General features: G+C 43.8%; 1 protein-coding gene across 3 annotated transcripts; it reads left to right on the top strand.

Annotated features, from left to right (window-relative positions):
* Positions 1-855: 855 nt before the first annotated feature.
* smoc2 (SPARC related modular calcium binding 2) lies at positions 856-22,654 on the top strand. Of its 3 annotated transcripts, none has more exons than XM_068725769.1 (13): positions 856-1,505; positions 6,914-7,076; positions 9,202-9,308; positions 9,542-9,641; positions 10,464-10,499; positions 12,747-12,794; positions 13,969-14,043; positions 15,642-15,849; positions 16,750-16,832; positions 20,865-20,964; positions 21,133-21,380; positions 21,886-21,923; positions 22,115-22,654. In XM_068725769.1, exons 1-13 carry the CDS (start codon positions 1,431-1,433, stop codon positions 22,136-22,138), a joined length of 1,305 nt encoding a protein of 434 aa, XP_068581870.1. In that variant the 5' UTR covers positions 856-1,430; the 3' UTR covers positions 22,139-22,654. The 3 variants fall into 3 exon arrangements, with proteins under 3 accessions (XP_068581870.1, XP_068581861.1, XP_068581878.1); XM_068725760.1 differs by having other exon boundaries at positions 857-1,505; positions 10,464-10,508; XM_068725777.1 differs by having other exon boundaries at positions 859-1,505; positions 10,464-10,508; positions 15,642-15,828.
* Positions 22,655-22,946: the final 292 nt, after the last annotated feature.

Here is a 22,946-nt window from a genome sequence, read left to right as displayed (position 1 = left end):
GGACTTTGTTGGGAGAACACTATCGAGAACATTGCATTTATTTTCATGAACATTTCGTGTTAATTTCTGCTGTGCAAATGAAGAATTCAAGTTACATTTCCTCCAAACTGCCACAAAAGAACTACATTACAAGATAAACAAGGCCTAACGTTATATCTTTTTATATTGTTTGATGTGGTTGCTTGACGAGACAAGACATTTTGACTTGTCATAGCAGTTGCAACTAATAACATCCATTGGGCTCTCTTCCAGCTTGTTTCCAGAAATTATCGCAATGCAATGCAGTATTCAAAGTGATAAAGTGCCGCTTGCAGAATATAAAGTAAAAGTGAAAATGGGTGATGTGACGGATGATATTGGGTCAATATGGTGAGAGCGTGTACCTACTTGTGAACACCGCTAGGTGACGCTATAGCCACAAGATGCCGCTCTCTCCATAATCAAGAAGGCTCAGATGGCCACGAACTTGACAAAAGTTAAGTCGAGAAGAGCATCAATAATAAACGGCCAGTTGATCATGTCCTCCCAAGTCAGGCGTTAATGCAGATTATAACCCTCCCATTTAATATTAACTCAGATGAGTTTGGCATACTTTCAGTACAATAGGTGATTTAAACCAATCAAATGGGGATATTGCTAAATAGCTATGCTACCACATTGTATTGTCTCAAAGAAATTCGTGTAACTTTATTTTGAGAATGTTATTATAAACTAAGAGAGGATTGTGTTGTCCAAATTGGATATTGAAGTTCGTGTGCGCGTGTGTGTGTGTAAGGGGAGTCCTGCAGGATGAGAATTTATGAGCAGACTGTGTTTCTTGTTCTTGCTGACCCTCCCAGCAGACAGTAGCCTGTCTGATCCTCTCCTTTCTTTGCCAACCGAATATCATCTCAAGGTCCTCCTGGAATACCGGACTTCTTGTTGTGGCTTTGAAGGAGAAGGAAAAGAAAAAGGGTGAAAACCTTTTGAAAAGAATACCTGTTTGCCTCAGCTACCAGCAGCAGACGGACTCCCTCTAAACCTACCTACCTAGCGGCTAGGGAACTGCCTGCATCCGATAAGGGATCTAGTCGACAAAATCAAGTGTGGAGGGAGGGAGTGTGGAGAAAGAAGTCGTATTGGAGAGAGGGAAAAGGGAGAGGAGACACCGAGGGAGGGGAAAAGGTCAGGGACACGGGGGGGTTCATCGCACTGCCAGAAATAAGGAGAGTGTCTACACCAACGGTTTGACAGACGAAACCAAGGAGACGAAGTGAAATAAACCAACAGCCCCGACTCCCCACTCTGACATTTTTTCCCCCGCTAGGACTACTTTGGATTTTGAAACGTCTTCGACTTCTTCCAAAGACGTGTTTTGGTGAAATCCCGGCAACGCAGAGTGAATTTTGGACCGTGCGTAATTTGGAGAGTTTGTTGCACACTGCGTCAGGATGCGCGTCTGTCCGCTGCTGGTCTTCCTCTGTCTGCTGTGCGCTGGATGCGCTCAAAAATTCTCTGCTCTCACGGTAGGAAGAGCCATTTAAAACTCCCAGAATATGTCTTATTCACATCCACCCTAGACCAATCGGTCCACGGTCCAAAAGGTTAAAGTGAAGGAGAAGGTGCTTGTATTTAAGTAAAATGGTCACAGTCTAGCAAATCCATTATTTTCCGTATGTCATGTAGTTCTGAAACAGATCTTTTTAAAGTCAGTATCCTATATATCTTTCTTGTTACATTCTCCTTTAATAATCAGAAACACTTACATTGAGAACAATTAATAACATAGTGATGCATTTTAAATCAATTTCAACAGCATTATGGCCTAACTCACTGACACAACGTATTTTAGATACCCTCTCTCCAAATGAAAAGGCTTTTACTCTTTGAATATGTTTCATATCTGGCAGAAATTCTGGCTAAATTTAAGATTGATTTTTAAAACTTAATATATTCTAAGTTCTCCATGGGTTGTGTAAACTCCACGACCCTGTGTTTCAGGGTGTCTGTCCTCACAGTGGGTCTTGCCCACTGATTAGCAGCACCACCGTGGTTTGCTTTTATTGCCTTTACGTGTCTGCTAGCGTCTTGTCTGCCTCTCTGTCCTGTTCACTCCTGTTGTGCCAGCGGCTCGGTATAGGCTACTCTGCAAGCTCTGCTGCACCAAAGCACATGGCTTTGTTTACAGCAGCAGAACAGCAGCAGCAGGGCATCCTGTCCACTGACCTTAAACTGCAGGAGAAGGTACATCTTTAAAGACAGATGAGGGGGATTTCATGTCCACGATCAAGTGCAGGTATACAGCGCTGAAGGAGGAATAATAGAGAGCGGAATGTGCACAGTGTCAGAGGCTTCACCACTTGATTTAGAGATTGATGTGGCAGCTGCTCCCCCAGCGCCGTTATTTATGGTCCGGGTGAGGATGCCTTAATATCCAATTGGAAACAAATGGCCATGAGTCGTTAAACGGCAGGTGAAGGTTCGGAGATCCTTTCTCCCTGACGGCACTAAGGAGTCGTGGAATGTGGGAGGAAGTGTTGTACTGAGCAGATGCTCCCCCTTATTTTCACCATGATGCACACATTTACACACACAGAGTATGAGTTTCTTTTTTTGAGATGTCATGGGTAGTAAATTTACCCAGCAGTTGATGTAAAGGTTACACAGATGCAACTTTGTGTTTGGATATGACACAGCATCCACTGTGCTCTGAATGTGACGGTGAGAATGACAAACGTCTCTATTTCATTACGTGTTTCAGTGGAAACTGTGTCTGTGTCAAACCTCCCCACTGTGTCTCATAAGACCTTCTTTATTGGAATAGCACATGGATCACTTGTCCTGTTACAGGACTTTGTGGGTGACTCGTGGCTTATTGTATTAATGACACAGGAGAGGTTATTGTTGGTTTCAAGAAAATGTCTCCATGTGATATTTTGTGCATATTTGAGGTCGAACAGGCAGTTGACTATGGGATATTTGCCCAGGTTATTCACGAGGCAGACATTTTCCATGGTTTATGGAAGTATGAAATCATGTGTGAAAAGATGAGGGCGCAAAGAAAGTCGACTGCCTCTTTTACAAACCTGGAGAAAGCAATTTTAGTATAACATATGGGCTCCTTTGCCCCCTATGCCTTCATAGAATTGTGCACCTGCTCGGAGAGATTTCTTTTGTCTCATGACTATCAGTGGCCTTTAACACCACCTCTCTTTCTTTTTAACATCTTTCACAGCAATTAAATGCCCTTTCCTTTGATTGAGTTAGTAGCCTGGTTAAAGGCTGTCACTTTCTTCCCTTTCCACCATGCTGGAAACTAATGATCCCCTTTGCATCCTAGCGTCCACGCAGGAAACTCCAGCCATTTAACACGTTTGCCACGGCTCTCAGCTGGGGCCCCTATTGACCCCGCGGGGCCGTGGTGTGAGGGGCCTCTTGGGGCGCTGGAAATGGGGGCCTCCCAGCGCAGAAGGCCCTTATCAGCCTACAATGTGCTCTCTGCTGGAGGCTTGCCTCCTGCCTACTCCATTCAATCCCACAATGCTGCAGAGCCAGGGGGAGGTAATTGGATTTGATTTGTATGCTGGTTGGTCTTGGAAAAAAAAAGAAGCTTCTCTTACACTGCGCCAGTCTCGCCCTCTCTCGCCTGTCTCTTGTTCTTTTGCCAACCTCTTGTATTATTTGAGCAGATGCAGAAAGCATCTTCCAAGAGAGATCACGCAAATAAAAAAAAGAAATCATGAAAGGAATGAGCAAAATAGAGAGAACGAAAAACAGATAGTGTTAGCCAGCTGCTTGGAAGTATACAAAAAAAGACTTGAGCAATAGATGAATTTGAGTCACAATATGTGTTCTGTTCTTTTATGATAAATTGGGGTGGAAGCTTCTGCTGCATGTAGCTGAGGTGGAGGCCATCCATCACACTCCACCACATTGCTGAGCATGATGACGGTGCCGGCTTGAAGAGCCTGGAATGAGACATCAGGGGAATGTCAGGGCTCTGCCTCGGCCTTGCCCATCCATCACCACAGGCCAAACACACAGATATCTGCAGCAGACAGCTAACTACCATTAGGAGGACACAGGAGGAGGAGGAGGTCCTCAACACACCATCCGTCTAGCGCTTCCTCCTCTCAATGGCTTTCACATCTTATTTGTTCTCCTTCTTCAGTATGCCCAACTGTGACTTTGAAATAAACAGTTGGTTGTCTGATTGTGAATCTGGGTGGCTGATTTCATGGGTGGCTGATTTCATGGCCAACTGTGTTTTTCCTCACTGTGCTCTTGGAGCTCTATTGAAAACTTGCAGGCACTTGGCACTCTGCTGTATAGTGGACATCTAGCAGGATGCTGGGCTGCTGAATGACTCGGTTTGGGTTGTCAGTCTGCTGGCTTGCAGGGGCTGATGCTCATAATGCTGGTGTAGTGTGAGCACTGGGCTGGCCAGCATGAGTTGCGGCGAGGCTGGCGGTCCACCACCAAGCATGGCTGGACGCACTCAGACACTATCAGAGCAGGTACGGGCTTTGGAAGGTTGCAAAAAGCATCCTCAGAACAGTCTGTCACGCCTGCTGGACTTCATGCGAAGGGGTAGAGGGTGAGAGGAGGTCATCGCTGCAGAGGGATGTCCGAACTGGTGTGGAAGGACAAAGGGAGAAGGAGGGAGAGTACCGACAGGAGACGGTCAGTTAGATGCAATGACGCAGACAATCAAGAAACTCAGGGACAGTAACATAAATGGGCAATGGAATAAGTAGCTGTAGAGAGAGAACTAGAGTATCCCTCTCAAGAATTGTTCTGTAAATATTATATATTAACAATTCATAACAAAGTATAACAGTAATTCTTCTCAAGAACCCATCAAGTAACAGGTGCCCTCTGGAAGTCAGTGATATGAAGTGGCACTTTCTTCAGGAATTAAATTACAAGTGAAAAGAGCCAACTTAAAATGGAGAACTCCTCCCAATTGCGTCAAAACGGCATAGCTGTCCCAACCCTTTTGGCTTGTGACCCCTCAGACTTATCTTGGGACCTTTTGGGGAGTTCTAAACACCCAAAGGGACCCAATACAAATATTTAGTTCACTGTTGTAGACTACACTGTAAGTCATGCTTTGCCCAGAATAAATACAATACTTCATTAGTTCCCTCTAACCAGTGGAAAACAGCACTCACTATGCATATTCTGTTAGTCCCCATGGAGGAAGAGGGATTGCTCTCCACATTTCTGTCTAGAAAGATGAAGGATGAGTGTTGAGACTTGGACACCGGCTGTTCTTGTAAGCCAACAGCTCTGCAGTGTCACGATATGTTTTTCATGACAACACATCATTTTTAAAAGCCTGGTAAGGAAGAGCTTATACACTTCTTTCTTTTAAATTTAATTCAATCCAAAAGACTCATCTTCCCTCCCTCGCGGCTCTTCTTCCGATGTGTTTGAACGGGCCTCTCCTCTCTGACCCCCCCCCCCCAGGGAGATTTATGAGTAGGGTTGACAGAGTGGGCCGTATCTCCCCCCCGGCCCAGGGCGAAGCTGCCTTCCCTGCCAACCCTCTTCCAGGTGCATGCAGCCCCGCAGCCCTTCTCGTCTGAGTGCATGGGGCTGCCACCAAACCTCATCTCTCACATCATTTGTAAGATGTCAGACACAACAAATTCCCTTTTTATTGGTGATCGGTCCTGCCCTCTTTGTGGATGTGTGTTTTTTTCTCCTTGCTCTTTATATTGCCATGCCCTTTCTTTTGATAATTGGTAACAGATTTTTATGGCTTACCTTTAATTGAGGGCTTAGATTCTCTGCTTTGTGCCACTGATTGATAAGTGTGTGTGTGTGTGTGTGTGTGTGTGTGTGTGTGTGTGTGTGTGTGTGTGTGTTAGTGTGTTAGAAAGAGGGAAAGTTTGTCTGTCTGTGTGTCTGCTGTCAATAGTTGACAGAGAGGGCATTAAGACAGACTTTGGAGATTTGTGCATCCACGGAAAACTAAACAATAACAAGTAAAACTGAAAGAAAAATGACAGCGTTTCATATGTGCAAATACTTTCATTATAAGAGAAGACAAAAAGATTTCAGAAAGGTATTTATCTTTGGATATGACTGACTGAAAACAGCACCTGCACAGGTATGGAAGTGGAGTTTGTTTTTTTCCGCTCAACCCAGGTCATTATTCCACCGAACTGAATGAATCACGCAAACTTTATGAAAACCCAACACTCACACTGTAGCAACACAAAGCTCCCTGACATCTAGTTTATTCAGCCACTCTATCATTCACTTGTCTTTTCATTCATTGTAGCAGTCACAGCTTGATTCCACCCCCCTCACCACCGCCGCCTTCCCATTGTGTGGCCTGGCGAGGGGGTTTCATACACACGGTGACCGATACAATGGTAGCATTGACACAGGTGATCCGATGCGTTCAGCCAGGAGTCTCCGTCCTTGTTTCTCTTTTCATGGCTGAGTAAAACATCCTCAGGAGCGATTCCAGGTGAATACCCGTGCAGGTGTTGGCACAGAGGAAGCGTCAGTCAAGTCTTCTCCAGCCCTGTAGACAAAGACAAAGCATGGCTGCACCCTGACAGGCTTGTAGTGACACTGACTCATCCTTGTGTGTTCTACGGTTTATCAGTGCTTTCCAGTCTATTCATGAACGCATTTAGCTTACGAGCCTCCTGATTAACATTTTGAAACAGAAATAACAATTTGTATGGCTTTGATAATGGATGCCTGTTCTGCCACTGACTTTTTGGTGTAGTAGCTTGTTTTTATAAATACATTTGCTCCAACACAGACTCCAAACCCTTTTCTTCACCAATCCCTCCAGAATTACACCTGTTGTTGTGGAGAATAAAATGTTATGGTGCAGAGCTCATTGATTCCCCCCCAAAAAAATCTCAAATTTTGCCAATGTCTTCTCTGCTTATCTCCTGCTTTGTAGTTCCTGCGGGTGGATCAGGATAAGGAGTGCAACATGGAATGCAGCGGAACTCCTCGCAAGCCCCTGTGCGCCTCCGACGGCAGGACCTTCACGTCTCGCTGCGAGTTCCTCCGAGCCAAGTGCCGCGACCCCCAGCTGGAGGTCATTCGAGGGCCATGCAAAGGTCAGGTCATGAGTCACGCTTCAGCGCCGCCTGGTGCTCTCGAATGCACAGAGGGGGGGGGTCACAGTAGAATCTAGTGGGTTAAATTCATTTCAGCATAATTGATTCTTTGAGTGCTGGGAGGGCGAGTGAGGTTGACACATTGTGAGTGGGTGGGGGTGGTTCAGTTTCAGAGTGACTGGTTTCCAAATTTCACACCACTTTAAAGGAAGTGTACGTTAATTTGTCAAAATACTAAATTATTTAGTTTTAAGTGGAAACTAGTTTTGTTTATTTACTCATGCTTTGTTACAACAGAAATACAGCATCATTGGAACCAACAACTAAGAAATGGCTTCAGCTCTCTGAAATCAAATTATTATGCAGAGGCGAGGGCTTTTGAATGAAATTCTTGACAAGAATTAATGGTCTCATTTTCATCATACTAGATGTAAAGCTGTATGTATGTGACCAAGATGAAAAGCAAAAGGGGAAGGAGAGCCAATGAGGTCAGGCGGCTCACAGACTCCCTCATTGTTAGTCGTCATTGGAAGTAAAGCACCCATACACCCCAACGCTGCAGTCCCGAACCCTCTCACCCCGCCCAACTTACTAACTCTATACTGCTAGTTCATGGCTCTACAGACCGGGGACAATGCCCCATTCTTACACATTACAATATTAGATCACCAATGCAGGGAGTGTGAGGGAAAGGGTTTGCTTAAAAAGAAGTCTCGTATGATGGAAAAGCATTCCACGATCTTATGCCCGTTCTGATTCTCTATGGCAACGTCTCTAAGCGGACATCTGGATGTGGCAGACAGCGCCGTGACACAGAATAGAGGATTCCAGCTAGGAAGCTGAAAGGGACAAGAGTCCATGAAAGTCGTATTGTATACGTCAATAACATCGGGTCTATGAGAGTTCGGACCCCCTCTGCTTCTGGACTGCCGGTTAGAAAGACACAGCAGCAGCAGCCGAGTCAGCAGCCGAAATAAACCAGAGGGCCGCGCTGGCCTAAAAGCACAGAGATGGGATTGTGTTTCAGGATGGTGAGACTGGCACCACATTTGTTTTCTATCTCTGTGCTCAGATGATTCAAGTGTCCTGTCATTTTTTCCAGTCAGCTTTTTGGTCGGAGCCCCCTGGAGAAGGACGATGGTTTTGGGTTTTTCCACTGGAGCTAATTTTAGAGCTCCTCACTTGCTGCTTTCCTCCATCCAGAACATCCAGCGTCTTGCCCCCTCTCCTCACCAGTGACAGAGATACACACACACACACACACACACACACACACACACACACACTAGATGGAGAGAAACCATTGCACATTTCCCTGCATGTGTCTAATGGGCAATCTACTGTAAGCCTTGCCAGCGACATGCAGCCTCCTGACCAATCTGGTAAATGTTTTTAAACTTAGCATGAGTCATTACTTTAATGTGATTTGAACCTGCCAGGCAGTCGAGCACTGCACGGCAGCTAACGTGTCGCACCAAATTACCATCAAACCCATCGCTGCCCAACATTTCCTGAGAGTTTGCACAGCTGGTGCTGTTGGCCAGGTGAGATGAAGCAGCTGTGGAATGACAGGATGAGACATGGCTCCGACATAGAGATGTGAAAAGACTTGTGGTGCACATAGGTGAAAAGTTGCTGACCCACATTTATATCGACAAATAGTTAGACAGCTTGGGCTGAACTGAGGAGACGATCGAGGTTTTAGAAGAGAGTTAGACAGACTCTGAGACATTAAGGAAGGGTCAGGTTTTCCCTGTGCATCAGCCCTTTTCTTTGGTGACTGGAATGTTCTACAGGAGCAGCACGAGCTGCCTCGCTCGGTAATGGCTTTACCACCAGGCACTGTGCAGGCTTGCTCTTAATAAGACCGGGGGTGTTGGTTCTATTCCCAGCCACACAAGTATCTGTCACTTCCGAAATGTTTTGAATTGTTTCCCCTCTGTCTCTCCACTTTCTCTGCATTGTTCTTTCATTCTTCATCATCTGTGAGATTCAACATCTTTTGCTGACTTTTTCTTTTAAGCATGTTTTGTTGTTGTGCAGCAAAAGAAAATAGTTGAGCTGTGGGTTCAGTCATGGGTCTCTGTGATGTGTAGTGATTCCGGTGATTTGTGGTGCTCCTCAGATACATCCAGATGTGTAGCAGAGAAGAAGTACACAGAGCAGCAGGCTAAGAAGCTCTTCCCACAGGTCTTTGTGCCTGTATGCAACCCTGATGGCACATATAGCGAGGTAACAAAAAACGTACCATAAATGATATTGTTTTATATATGAGGGCGAGGGAGGCCCCAGTAGAAAGGAGTAAATCTTACGCTTCCACTTTTTAGCAAGAATTGCTCTTTTCTGCTGCATGAATTTAATCAATGGGTTTGTAACACTGTTCCTTCACAGTTCATTCTTATAGAAGCCATATTTGTTTTTTTAGCTTGTGCTGACTTTGTGTTTACATGCTGCTTTGATTACAGGTTCAGTGCCACAGCTACACTGGATACTGTTGGTGTGTCACCCCAAATGGTCGACCCATCAGCGGCTCAGCAGTGGCCAATAAAAAGCCTCGGTGCCAAGGTGGGTAAAACCCCATCAACCTGTCTTATAAAAAGGCAGCTAAGGATGACGTATGCAGTTATGCATACTGTATTTGCAGTTCACTGTACCAGAACAGGCATGTCATTTTGTAATAAGCCCGATGTATGACATACAAAAATGAAAATAGAATGGCTGATTTGTACAGGAATGCGGTTTCTGTAACTTTGTGAAGCAATGATGATAAATCGATTCCAACACAGCAAAGCATGACATTCTCTGTTTGTAGGGGGTGTAATATTCATTCCTTTGGGAAAGTAGGCAGGGACTGGACTGACGGCCACGGGGTTTCAGTACCACTCGAGGACTGAGCGTTGCTCAAGGCTTTGGGCTGCGTGTGTAAATAAGCCTTGTAGAAAATCCCTACTGCAGAGTTGGGCAACAAAGTTAAACTGTAAGGAATGTGTTCTCGGAGGAAAGCGTCTGCCAAACAATCAAATAACCAATGCCACATGTCCTCCCTGTGTGTCTCCGTGGGGTTGCCTCGGAAGTTGCTGCTGTCTGAGCAGTGAGAAAGATCCAGAAGTAGCGACAGCAGTTGTATTGTAACTGCCAGCTACTTAATCATTGCTGTGTATATGAAGTGTAGAAATGTCATCAAATACATCTCCATCGACATGCAAGTGATTGGAGCCACTTTAGATAAAAGAATAACGTTTGAAAATATAAAGGCAGAAAAGAGTTGTAATTCAGTCCAAAATGATGCTAAGAGTATGCTAAAGATTTATACATTTTTTATATCATTAAAGATAAAATGGTTTGTGGTAGTGAATTTTCAACTAATTTGAACATGTTGCTTTTCAGGTTCAAAACAAGAGAGAGCTACTACAAGAGAGCCAGGTAAAGCAGGTGAGACTTTAATTCAAGAAAAATATAATTCTCAGAGGCACATTGGCTCCTTTATGTGTGCATGCATGCGTTCGTGTTTATCCATGTGTGTACCTATCTAAGCATGCATGTACATGCAAGTTTGTATTCATTTGTGTCTGTCTGTTTGCCTGCATCTGTGTTGGAGATGTGCAGGGTGGGTCGCCTGTTAAGGCTTGCCTTTCTAATATTTTGTCAATTTGAGAGCAGCCTGAAGGCTGATACAACAGCAGTCTGTTACTGAGTAACAAGTCTAAGGAAAGAGGCTGTGGTGAGCTTTCATGCCCACCACCAGCAGCTACAGTGCCTATAACCGCCTGCTGTCCTTAACCAGGCAGCCAAACGGCCAGGGAGCAGCCAGAATGAAGGAAAACTGACTCATCATTCTCCTTCTCTAACTTAATCTCGCTTGGTCTTGGTTCTTTTTCAGCAACAGTGTCATAAGATACAAGGAAATGTTCACACTTTCTCTTCCACCCTACTTTCACTCTGTCTCTCATCAACATCTACCCTCTTCCAGATATAGAATCACCAAGTTCCCCTCCGGCTCCACTCCAGACACTGTATATCTTATTCTCATCTTGTAAGAGATGATTTGTTTAACTGTTGTGATTTGAAGGCTCACACAGAAAAAGTGTAATTTGGGTTGATTCCTTAAGGGATTTTCTGTGTGTGTTTGTTGGCATGCATAGGTGTGTGTGTGTGTGTGTGTGTGTGTGTGTGTGTGTGTGTGTGAGAGAGAGAAAGTGCATAAGCGTCCACTTTTGTCACATGGGTTATTCTTGTCAGTGTGACATTTACATCTGCGTCTCTCTCTGTAAACAGTCTTGGGTATAGTGTCTGTCTGAGCCAACTCATTACACATAGATCAAGTGGGAATGCAAAATTTGTGAGAGGAGGAGGGATGGTGAGCGAGGGGAAGGAGGTGAAGGGGTGGTTGTGGTTCAATCTGAACTGTTTGGATAAACAGGGTGGTGAAAAGCAGAATAAACTGTAGATTTGTGGTGTGCCAGCACTGAAAATAGCAGTGATTGCATCAATATTTAGATTCAGCAGAAGCCCATCACTACCTAAGCAGCCATTTCTGCACTTTTATTATCTGAATATTGGTAATGTTAAACACCAAACGCTTTACCCTAAACCCATTTCTGGTGCTTGAGAAATTCATTCACATGGTGGAATCATATGCAGCTGACGACTGACAAACAGCAGTTGAACTAATGCCGTATGACCACAAATAGCACGGGGGTTTCCTGGCAGATGCTAAAAGAGGTGTTACAGTCATGTAAATGGCCGCAAAGTAAAGATTGGTCATTAGTGGTTTATCGTAAATCCCAATCATAAATACACTTTTTGAAATGGCATTTCCATCCGTTAAGTGAGCAGAGTAATAACATGTCTGCCTTAGTCAGTCGCACTGACTGTATGTATTTTTATCCACCGAGCATGCTTGAGAAGATGAATGGCTGGCATAACAAACGTGCATTAAATGTAAAATCCTGATTTTGCAATGGAGAATGTATTGTTAAAGAAAAGAAGTTAAAGTAAATCCCTGTTTTTGGAGCCACCCATTAGAGATGCCCTGACTCATGCATTAACAGAGCTTTACTTTGAGCAGAATGAGTGACCTACACTGAGGTTAACCACACCTACAGCCGTGGTTTTACCCTAAGCGACTCAAGACCTCCATCCCCGTCTCCTCCCTACCGCAAATCAAACAAACACAGTCCAAACAAACAGTGAGCTTGATTCTCCCAATGTTAACTGGTTTGTCTCAGACTTGGCTATTGCATTCTTCACCTCTTGTGTCTCTCCCACCTTCACGCAGCTCTAATGACTCAAATGCAGGCAATGGAAGGATGGAGAAGAACATCAGGGACCACTGGTCCTCATCTTCTCCTCATTCATTTTAACTGACCTCAGTCTGTCTTCCATAGCATAATGATCTCCCTTGTTGCATGAAGTGAAACCATGGGAATAAATGACCACTATACTTCTGTTTTCCTCCTCTCTTACTGTAAGACATCTCTTTCAGCTTTCAACACACACACACACACACACACACACACACCCCGTCGCTCTCTCTCTCTCATTCTCCTAACCTCTCACTTCTGCCTCCACCATTTTTAGCCGGGCAACGTGCAAATCTCACATTAAGTGTTCTCTAGATTACTCTCGTAATTGTAGTCTCCTTGCAAATATTCTCCATTCTAAATGCAGATGAGACTGGCCTAGTGGTGGACCCACAGCCTGCTGGCGATGAAGAAGGTGAGTTCTTCTACATTAGACTGTGAGTAAAAAGTGTTTGTTACTGCGCCTGTGTTTACCGCCACTGAGTGACATCCTTAAAAGGGAGAAGGAGTCTGCACACCAGACAGTTACAGCATTATGCTTCAAAGAGGTCATTAAGGAAAATGGGATAGTGAAACATTTTTAAAAAGATCCGTTGTACAATATTTGACACAAATATAAAGCAAAACTGAAAGAGCAATTTCACCATGAGTTGTGTTTTTGCTCTTAAGCCTCTATAAGCTGGTCCTACCAGATCAAGTAATCTCGCAACAAAGCACCTGAATGTTGATTTGAGCAAAGTGGTGTGTCATTGCTTAAGAATTTCACTTTTCATTTGTAGAATAAGATGAATGTGGTATTTCTTCTTTCAGAGGTACATTTAATCTAGTACTATAAATACAATTTTGAGGTATTGCACTTAACTTTAGGTATTCTTTTTAATCTAATTTACTTCTCAACTACATTTTGGAGGCAAATAATGTATTATTAAATTAGCTGACAGATGTAGTTAGTGGCTACTTTACATAGATGAAATTACCCAACCCCATATAAGGAAGTAAATGTCAACTCCATTTGGAGCAGCTGCAACATTAACATGCTTCTAATAATCCAATAAATGAGTACAAATAAACAAAATAATACAATTAAACATCTGAAAGGGGTAAATCTGCTAATGAATACTTTTGCTTTTGATACTTTTAAGTATTTGCATCAGTGCATGGAATTTTAAATGGAGTGTTTTTATATTGTGGTATCATTTAAACTCCAAATGACAGAGAAAACGACTTCCTTCATTTCTAGTTCAATAAAGATAATCCATTTATGGGAATGGGAAGCAAACAGTAGTTGTATTTGAGCACTTTTATTGGCCTTTTATATTGTGAAGGAAGTAGTGTTTCATGATTTTACGTTTATGTGATCATTTGATAAGACAGTGGAAGAGTTATAGCTTACCTTTTTGCTGCTATATTTCTGGTCACAGCTGTCATATACAATTAACGTTGCACCTCCTCTCCAGGAGTTTGAGATACGATAACCTTGATGTGCATTTTGTGGTCTGTGAGTTTTGGAACCACCAGGTTTGGCACAGATGATATACAAGTGTGTTTTCGATTGAAGCTAATAAAACTGTCTTGGTGATTTCTTTCAGACATCATTTCCCAGTACCCCACTCTGTGGACGGAGCAGGTTCGCAGCCGACAGAACAACAGAACCAGAGCACCATGTGAGTTTCAAACCACTTCATCTTTAATGACGGCGATCGGGTGTTTGCAAACCTCAACTAAAAGCACGCACTGTGTTTTTCCTACTTGTGTGAGCAATCATGGTTTGAGGCTGTTCCTGTCTTTTAAGGACAGATGGTGGGTTGTGAAACCAATACGTCTTGGTGTTGGAGTGCGCCAGGCTTTGAGGATCTGCTTCTCTGTGGTTCTTCGCGTTGCAACTTATCTGTAATTATCAGCATATGGCACAAACACAGAATCTCCTATTCTTTAGGCTGGTCCGTTCTGGTCTCCTCTTACACGCATGCACGTTTATTTTATTGTAAAGATCAGTTGTCTCTTTGGGGAAACATGTTGCTTTCTGCATAAAACAATACTATTCTGAGGCCCGCCTCGGGATGAGAACCCTGTGTGCATGTGTGCATTTGTGTGTGAATCCCATTATCATAATTTATAGCCAATAAAAAAAGCCTGAGAAATGCAGCATTGATGGTTTTGATTAATCATGTGCTCTTTGGGGTATTCGGGTGAAGAAAAACCCACCCGCCCCACCAAAGAGAGCCCATACGGAGGAACTGGAGCGAAGAGAGTCGGTTGAGAAAGCGGGGAGGCATTTCATTTGGTCTCTTTTGTGTGGGTAAAGATCTTTAATGAAAATAAACAAAGAAAAGGGATATCCATAATCCCGCAGTAGCTTCCGAGCCTTAGGGCGAGTAGCGACGAGAGGGAGAGATTGGTGCTGAAAGCCCTCATGGCCAGAAGAGCTCTACTTTCATCCCGTAGTTTAATGCTCAAATCTCCATTGGAGAGTCGCATTACAGAGAAGGAGGCTGCTGCACAGAAACAAGTCTGATTAGAACCTGCTGAGGCTCTGCAAAACCCCTCTCACCCATCGAAGCCGCTCCATTCTCTGTGCGTAGAAAGGATCACAAAGCATTGCATTTTTCCCCTGGAATTTTAAACATATAGATCCCTGGTTCTTTATAGGAGTGTTTCAGTGTGTGTGTGTGGGCGTGTGAAGGCGAAAGCCCGAATGACCACTGTTCTGCTTTTGTCTTGTCTGTTTCTCTGTCTGTCACACACATCCACAGAGGGCAGTTGAGTGTCCAAATATTTACTTAACTTGGGGCATAGGGAGCTGTACTTAGTCATTAGCCCGTTAATGTCCGTAAACAGTGCCAAGGGGGGGCTGATATAACAGTCTGCACACACTGGCTCTGAGCACTCATCCTCCACCTCTTTGTCTTCTCCAGCGCTTCAACCTCCTCCTCTTCTTCAGGGATGTCTTCGCAATGCTTCGAGTGTAATGAGAGAGCAGTGCATGCATTTGGCTTTTAAATAGAAATTAATTTAAACACACTTCATAAATCCAAAATGTGTGCCAGATCTGATTAGGAGTGATTCTTAACTTTAAACAAACCCTCTTCTTTCACGTCAAGCGTGTGTGTGTGTGTGTGTGTGTGTGTGTGTCTGGGGTGTGTATTTGTCACACAACCTGGACCACCTAGGTGAATGCAATAGTCTTTGAAGCCGGCATGTGTTTATGTGAGCAATCCACGCCTCCACTGATTCCTGTATAACCTCTGACCCCTCTTTCCAGCCTCATCATGTGACCAGGAGCAGCAGTCGGCCCAGGAGGAGGCGAGGCAGCACAAGAACGATGCCGTATTTGTACCAGACTGTGCCCAAGGAGGACTGTACAAGCCAGTCCAATGCCACCCCTCCACCGGTTACTGCTGGTGTGTGCTGGTGGACACGGGACGGCCCATACCTGGGACCTCCACCAGGTGGGAGAGACCTCACCTATGGTACTTTCACCTTAATTTACACAAATTCTTGGAATTTATTGTTCGGTTCTTTGTGGCAATCAGACCAGACAGTTGTTACACAAAGCAGGTAAGTGATCAGTAGCCACCCTAACACAAAAGAGTGGCCAATTGATAGAGAGGCTGACCGACTGGGTGACCTTGCTTCATTCCCTGTGTTGGTTAAAATGTTTTAGAACAATTGAGCATTATCTTTCCTGCAGGTCTAATAACCATGCAAACGCTATAGAAGATTCTCTATTTAGAAGAAATTCTTAGAAATAAAGCAACTGAAAGTAACTTCTCTATTTGAGACTCAAAAATGCACATAAACAGGCTGCTAACTCAGTGGTCTGCTGAGCGGCAGGTCAGGGGTCAGTCAGACTGGCAGAGTGGGGCACTGGTACACTCTTATTGAGCAGCAAGGCTGGGGATCAGATTAACAAGGCTTCAGGCAGAGTGCCAGACAGCACATTAGTACACATATGGAAGCATGGATTTCCCCCCTTCTCTCTCCTTGTCCCAGATCAGCTTTTGGCCCAGTCGCGCAGCAGCAATCGGGGCTCTGCCGGTTCGCCAAGGGAGGCCGTGAAAGCTTCCTTGTGTCCCACGCTCCCTGTCTGCCTCTCTCCCTCTATCTCTCTTTCTCACTCTCCCTCCCCCCCGTGTCCTCATACCAGCCCCAAATCCTTCCCCTCTTTTTGGATGTGATTCAGAGCCTCTAGTTTGCCACAAAACAATTATTTGAATCCCTGAGACTTAACTGTACACAGGTAATTGGGAAACATGGGATTCCTCTCTGATTTTACAATGGGGAAAGTTTTACTGCAATCAACAATCCCTTTTATTCATTTCACCTTGAATGAATTGGCTTTTTCTCATGTTGTGTATTCTTTGTCACAGGTATGAGCAGCCAAAGTGTGACGGCAATGCCAGGGCCCACCCAACTAAACCTAAGGACCATTATAGAAGCAGACATCTCCAAGGTAGGTCTCTAAAGACTGAACTCAGTCTCTGTTTTGTCCTCTCTGTTCAGACCACATGGTGAAGTTCTTCAGCAGTCAGCCTGTAACTGTTGCCGTGCTTCCAAGGTTGTGATAGCAGTGCGGGCGTGTGTGTGTTTGTTGACATCATTAGCACTGTTGGTCAAGGAAGTGCTTGATAAAGAGTTGAGGATTGCCAGAAACAGCCCCTCGATGGTCTATAAGCAAGGAGACAGAGACAGATCGGGTTGAGGATTAATCTTCAGCTGACATGGGAGATGGAGGATAGTGGGATGATTGCTTGGAGGAGAAACAGCAGGCGGGAGAGGTAGAGATAGTGGATAATAGGATGCCGGAGATAGTGATAGAAAGACTGACAACAGCGTAGATAACTAAATTGAGAGTGGGAGAGGAGTTCGGGGGTTGTGGTCATGGGGTGGGCTTAGGTACAGGTGAGCTTGCGTTTGTTGTGTTGGGTTTATATTTGCTGATCCGAATTTGACACTTTCAAACTTCAGAGTTTAAATTGTGATATATTTGAGCGGTATTTACTAATAGATAGAGCTAAAGACAGATAAAATGATTATGACCAAAAAACATGTTTGGGTTGGGGGGGTTGGATGTTTAATTTGAAGGACTTGTTGGTGATGCTATGGCTCTTACAGTTAGGAAGGCTGTCTGGAATCCAGTTTTCCCAAAGAAACCAATAAATCTGGTTATTCTAGAACTAGGAGATATATTGATATGTTAATAAATCTTGAATATGTATCTAGATGTTTAAAGTTTTAGCGCTCTTTAAGGGAAATAGCTTTATGGTCTTGTTTTATATCCATCATTCCACCTACTGACCTAATTGCAGAGATACAGAATCATAGGCACTTTTACAATTCAATCCACACGTCACCTCAAACGTGAGTGATTAAACCAATTTTGAACAGGTTTAGCTGATTGCCGTTATCTAAAGCATTTATTTTAACATGAAAACAAGTTAAAACTGTTTCCCAAACTGTTAGAGATGTCCTTCATTTTGCTGAGCTGCTTCCAGTTTTAACCTTCACCTATTCTACTTACCATAGACAGTTGCAATGCAGTAGATGGAGGACATTCATATTTGTTTTCGTCACATTGATAAATACTAGTGAATTTTTATCAGTAATTGCATGACTTGTCCCTCTCATAAAACCATCGATAGGCAAAGAAGAGTTATAGTTGTCAGGTGCTGCGTACAACCAAACCACAGTTTAAGGCTGAACGGTGCTTGGCAAAGCTTCTGTTTTTTGGTGGTTTGGTAAACATGTTAATAATCCTCCAGCAAATGAACAGAGCTACCACTATTCCCATCCCATCCACAACTGTTTATGTAACAGTGTGCCGGGCCAGAGCTGTGCTCTCTGCTCGCAGGTGCTGCATTTAGCAGCAGAGCAGCGCTCTGTCTCTGCTCCGCCATCGAGTACCAGTGGGATAGACAGTAACAGATGAATGCTCCTGAGACCAACAAATGTTACTCATCTTTGCCAGTGGCACTGGTGGTACATTATTGCTAAGATATTGAGCAGGAATAATAACAGTGTGCAGCTGCGGAGAGTGTGAAGTGGCGATAGGGTGGAAAACGGCCACAACCATCCCATGAGAAAGACCTCAACCCCACCCAAACACCTCCTTAACACATAGTGGTAGGACAGAAAACAATATACTTATTCAGCCATGCAATCGCCTAACACAGACGCTCACAGGAGTACACAGACTTCATTCTATGTGTCAAAAAAACCTGTACCGTATCAGCCAGGTCTCCCATTATACAATACTCACACTCAAAAAAACACAGCATCTTGTTTTCTTTGTGAGCAGTTGCGTCAACGGCTGTAAACGGTGTTACTGTATGTACCAGCGATAATTATAAATGTTGTCTTGACGTTGCTGCAGCCCATTTGCTGTTGAAGCGCTGGTGTTGAGAGGTTTATGGGGCGAGATGCGAGAAAGGAGAACTTTGCCCTGAAAGGAGGCAGGAGAGGAAAGCGAAGTATTTGGCAAGCTTTCTCCCCAGAGCGGTATCATGGAATAGCATCGGGGCAGCCATTGGGAGCTGTGGCTGTGAGTGCTGACAGGGCTCTGCCCCATGTGGCTCCATAGAAAAACACAGCGTCTTATTGACAGTAGCACACGGGCACACACATGCAAACATGCACTTACTGGCCAACTTTTTACAGGCAGCAGATATATGGAGATCTATGAATAGTGGTGCAGATATTAGCTTTTCAATAAGAAAAAAAGTATATATTTTGAGAATTTTCTCAACTTGATTCCATCCTGCATCTGTCAAACTGGGCATTACATGATTATGATCATTAGGGAATAAGACAGCAGTCATTTACTTTTGCAGCCACGAACTGAACGGAAAATGTCCAGACTCAATTTCCTTTGAATGACAGCAGGAACATTTGTGTTCGGCCCCTCAGCTAGATGTTGTCCAGACAGACAGAAGCTGATCTGTCCCACCCCACCAGGAAAACTTCTGCTGCCAAGAGAAAGGGACTGGAGCCTTACCTGATGGCTTCCCATTTGAATGAACAGCAGACATGCTCAGATTCCTGCAGCATTACGGAGAGGACGTGTGCTCTCCATGAAAAACACTAAACCTCAAACAAGTCCAACTGCATCCCACAAATCTCCCTTCAGCCAGAAGCCAGATAAAAACACTTTGCCTTCAGAGGGTGCAATTGTATGGCTGTCTAGACTAAATTACCACAAGAGGCTCCACAAGGCACCAGTTTGGCCATTAACAGGTGGGTCAGATATTTTACTGAGCCAGGGAAGGTCTACTAAAATTTGAGTGCTGTTTAGCATGTAAAGGAAGCTGTGGAAGCGTTTGGACATGTGAATGTTTCAACCTCTGGCCCGGTGCAAGCTGCTGAAGACCTGCGCCACTTGGGAAAGGTGGAGTGGAGGCTGGGTGCTGGGTGTTTACGCCGATGCTGGTCGCCACCTGTTAGAGAGGAGCAAAGCATGCTATTATCTCCAACACAGGAGAATCTGGCCCCGCAGGCCTGGGTCATAAAATGTGTAGCACACTGTGGAGAATTTCTTCCTCTCCACAGGCAGAATAGCAAGAGGCAAGCCGGACTGTGAGAAAGCAGAGAACAGTCTGGAGAGGAATCCAGGAATCTCTCTGGCCTGCGTAGCCTTCAGCTCTTCCAGAGCTGTGGTCATATAGTTTTAAGAGTGAGGAGGACATACAGACAATTACTATCATTAGGGTCATTCCACCCCAGTTGTCACATCATTTTATATCTTCTCCTGTCATTCTCCATGTAATAATGCTTTTCTGTTGGTTTTAGATGGGTAGTTAATAATAGATTTTACCTTTTTGATAGGTTTATTGTCTAAGTAAATCAGCCTCTTCTCTGGTTGACATTTCAAATAGAAATTCCATCACACACTGAAGTTAAAGTGTTGAGTTGTGCCTCTGGATGCATACCTTTTTAAATCAGACATCCCTGCGAAATCCTAAGTAACAGTGTGTCTGTCAGGACTGTATTTGGTCCCCTTGATGTCTCAGGTGAGTCTCAGGTACTGTATGGAGCCTCTTGTCCACACATACAATGTTCAGTAATGTCTTCTGTGCTCCAGCTGTCAAAACCACTCAGGGGCCTCCAGCATGAATGACGGGTCCCCTCTTCCTCCTCCAGATGAGGGGAGGTCTGACACTTTATGAGACTGAGTAAAAGACAACTGTGAGAGTGACGTTTGGGTTTATTTTCTTCCTCTGCCGTCTTTATGTGCTGTTCACGTTAAAACTACGCAGCCTGCAACATGACATTCATTAGGCTACCTATGACTGCAGCATTCCATATTGTTGTAATGCTGTTGACTGGGGGATAATTTTTCTGTGTTCGCTGACACACACATATATATATATATATATATATATATATATATATATATATATATATATATATATACGTACACCTACCTCCATATGAACCATAATACATGCTCACACACACTCATTCAGGTATTTGTGGTTTTATTTTCCAGGCTGTCCTGGGGCAAAGAAAACTGAGTTCCTGACAAGTGTTCTTGACGCGCTGTCGACAGACATGGTGCACGCCGTCACAGATCCAGCATCCGCCGGAAGGTATGACATTCGGAAGTGAATTTACTCATCTTACGCTTATTGATAAACATCAGTGGGTTCAGTCATTCACCTAAAAAAGGTTGAGCAGTGACATTATATATTTGGATGTCACTGGATGAAGTGATGGAAGGGCGATTATTAGCTCATGAACTGATATCTGTCATTTAGGGTGGCTGAGCCCGACCCCAGCCACACCCTGGAGGAGAGGGTGGTCCACTGGTATTTCAGTCAGCTGGACAAAAACTCCAGTGGGGACATTGGAAAGAAGGAGATCAAGCCTTTCAAACGCTTCCTGCGCAAGAAATCCAAGCCAAAGAAGTGTGTGAAGAAGTTTGTGGAGTACTGCGACATCAGCAACGACAAGGCGCTGTCTCTGCAGGAGCTGATGGGTTGCCTCGGGGTGACCAAAGAAGAGGGTGAGCTGGACAACACAGCACAATGTGTTCTCCTGCACCAAACTAACTTGCAGATCAATGGATAAAATAAAATGATCATGGTAGTCAGAGGGTGAATTAGAATCAGAGCTACATCATTTTTAACAATTTGGCGTGCACTGTCCAATTTGGCGTGCACTGTCCAAAACTAGGCAGAGGCAAGTTTTGGATGTGCTGAAACATGTAGTAAGCCTGATAGAAATTTGAAGGGAGCCTTGTGTATCACCTTTCAAAATAAAAAATGCAGTCATCATTGCATTATTGTTTTTAACCAACTGATGGAGCTAACCATATAGGGTATCTAACTACAGCTAATACCAACAGTTGTCACTTCAGCTGGAAAGATTAGAAGCGAAATTGAAACAGGAAACCTGCTTATGTTTGAAATCAAGGACCAATTGTTAAGAATTTTGGGAGGCGCTTCAACTGACCTGCTGTATTCCACATATTATGCTTGTTGAGGTTTCTATCACTTTTTGTCTCACAGGGGCCAAACCAGGAGAGGGTTTATCTTCCAGTAAACTAGTAAGTAAACCACTCCTCCCATACTAGTGGATCAAATGGCTGATAAACTGGAGGCACATCTACAGTCTGACTGTAATATTGTTTATCTCTGTTTGTGGTGACTGAGTATACTGTGAATATAAAGTCATTAAAAAAAACTAGCAATGTATCAAGAGCATGTGTCAAACTGAACTTACATTTGCTCTCCCCAGAATCCCTCAAGGAAGCAAGGCTAAGCCAGCATCTGAGATTTCCCCTCCCGCATGGAGAATCTGCCCTCAACATTCGGCAATAACGGAAACCATAGTATTTGCACTTTGTACTTTAAAAAAAAAAAAAATGTAAATTCACTTTGTAGAAATAAGGTATTTAAACAGACTGCTGAATCTGTGAATGATGTAGTTAGCTTTTTATGTCCTGACAAACAAAAAATATTTAACACATACAATGTATGTGTCCTTTGTGTGTCTAAAAAGTATACTTTTCAAAGTTGTCATGTTTTCATGTTCGATGTTGCTTTTGTGCCCCTTCCCCCACTGTACTTTTCTCCTCACGTTGATGATGGTAAAGCGGATATATGAATAGTGTGCTACAATAACTTAGACCATACCATCTCTCATGTACTGACCTATAGCATTTCTTCTTGTGCTTTGTACAGCAGTTTACAAGAATGTTTTAAACATGCAGCATAAAAACGTCCTACATGTTCACATGTATCCATGTTTATTAGAAATAAAGACCTCTTTTATACATTTGGTTCTCTGTGGTTCTGCCAGTCTTAATGTGTCAAATGTTAATTGGGTCAGCAAATTTCTTTGTTTCTCTCCAATCCAATTAGTCTTCCATGTTTTCCTTCTCCTTATATAAATCTTGTAATGTTTTTGCCATTTAGTGTTTTCTTACTGTGTCTTCAATAAAACACCTTGTTGACACGGTCTTTATGAGCCAAGTATTAGTCATACATAGCAAAGGTCGTGTATCATCCCATTTTCAGACAGCTTGCCAATTCCCTTGAGGCCACATTTAAGAATTGGAAAAACGGAT

This window comes from Cebidichthys violaceus, unplaced genomic scaffold (assembly GCF_023349555.1).
Source record: "Cebidichthys violaceus isolate CVI_PGR_0920_01 unplaced genomic scaffold, fCebVio1.0.p SCAF_10, whole genome shotgun sequence".
Lineage (NCBI taxonomy): Eukaryota > Metazoa > Chordata > Actinopteri > Perciformes > Stichaeidae > Cebidichthys > Cebidichthys violaceus.
Note: the sequence above shows the minus strand (reverse complement) of the source record. Positions and strands in the feature narration are given on the sequence as shown.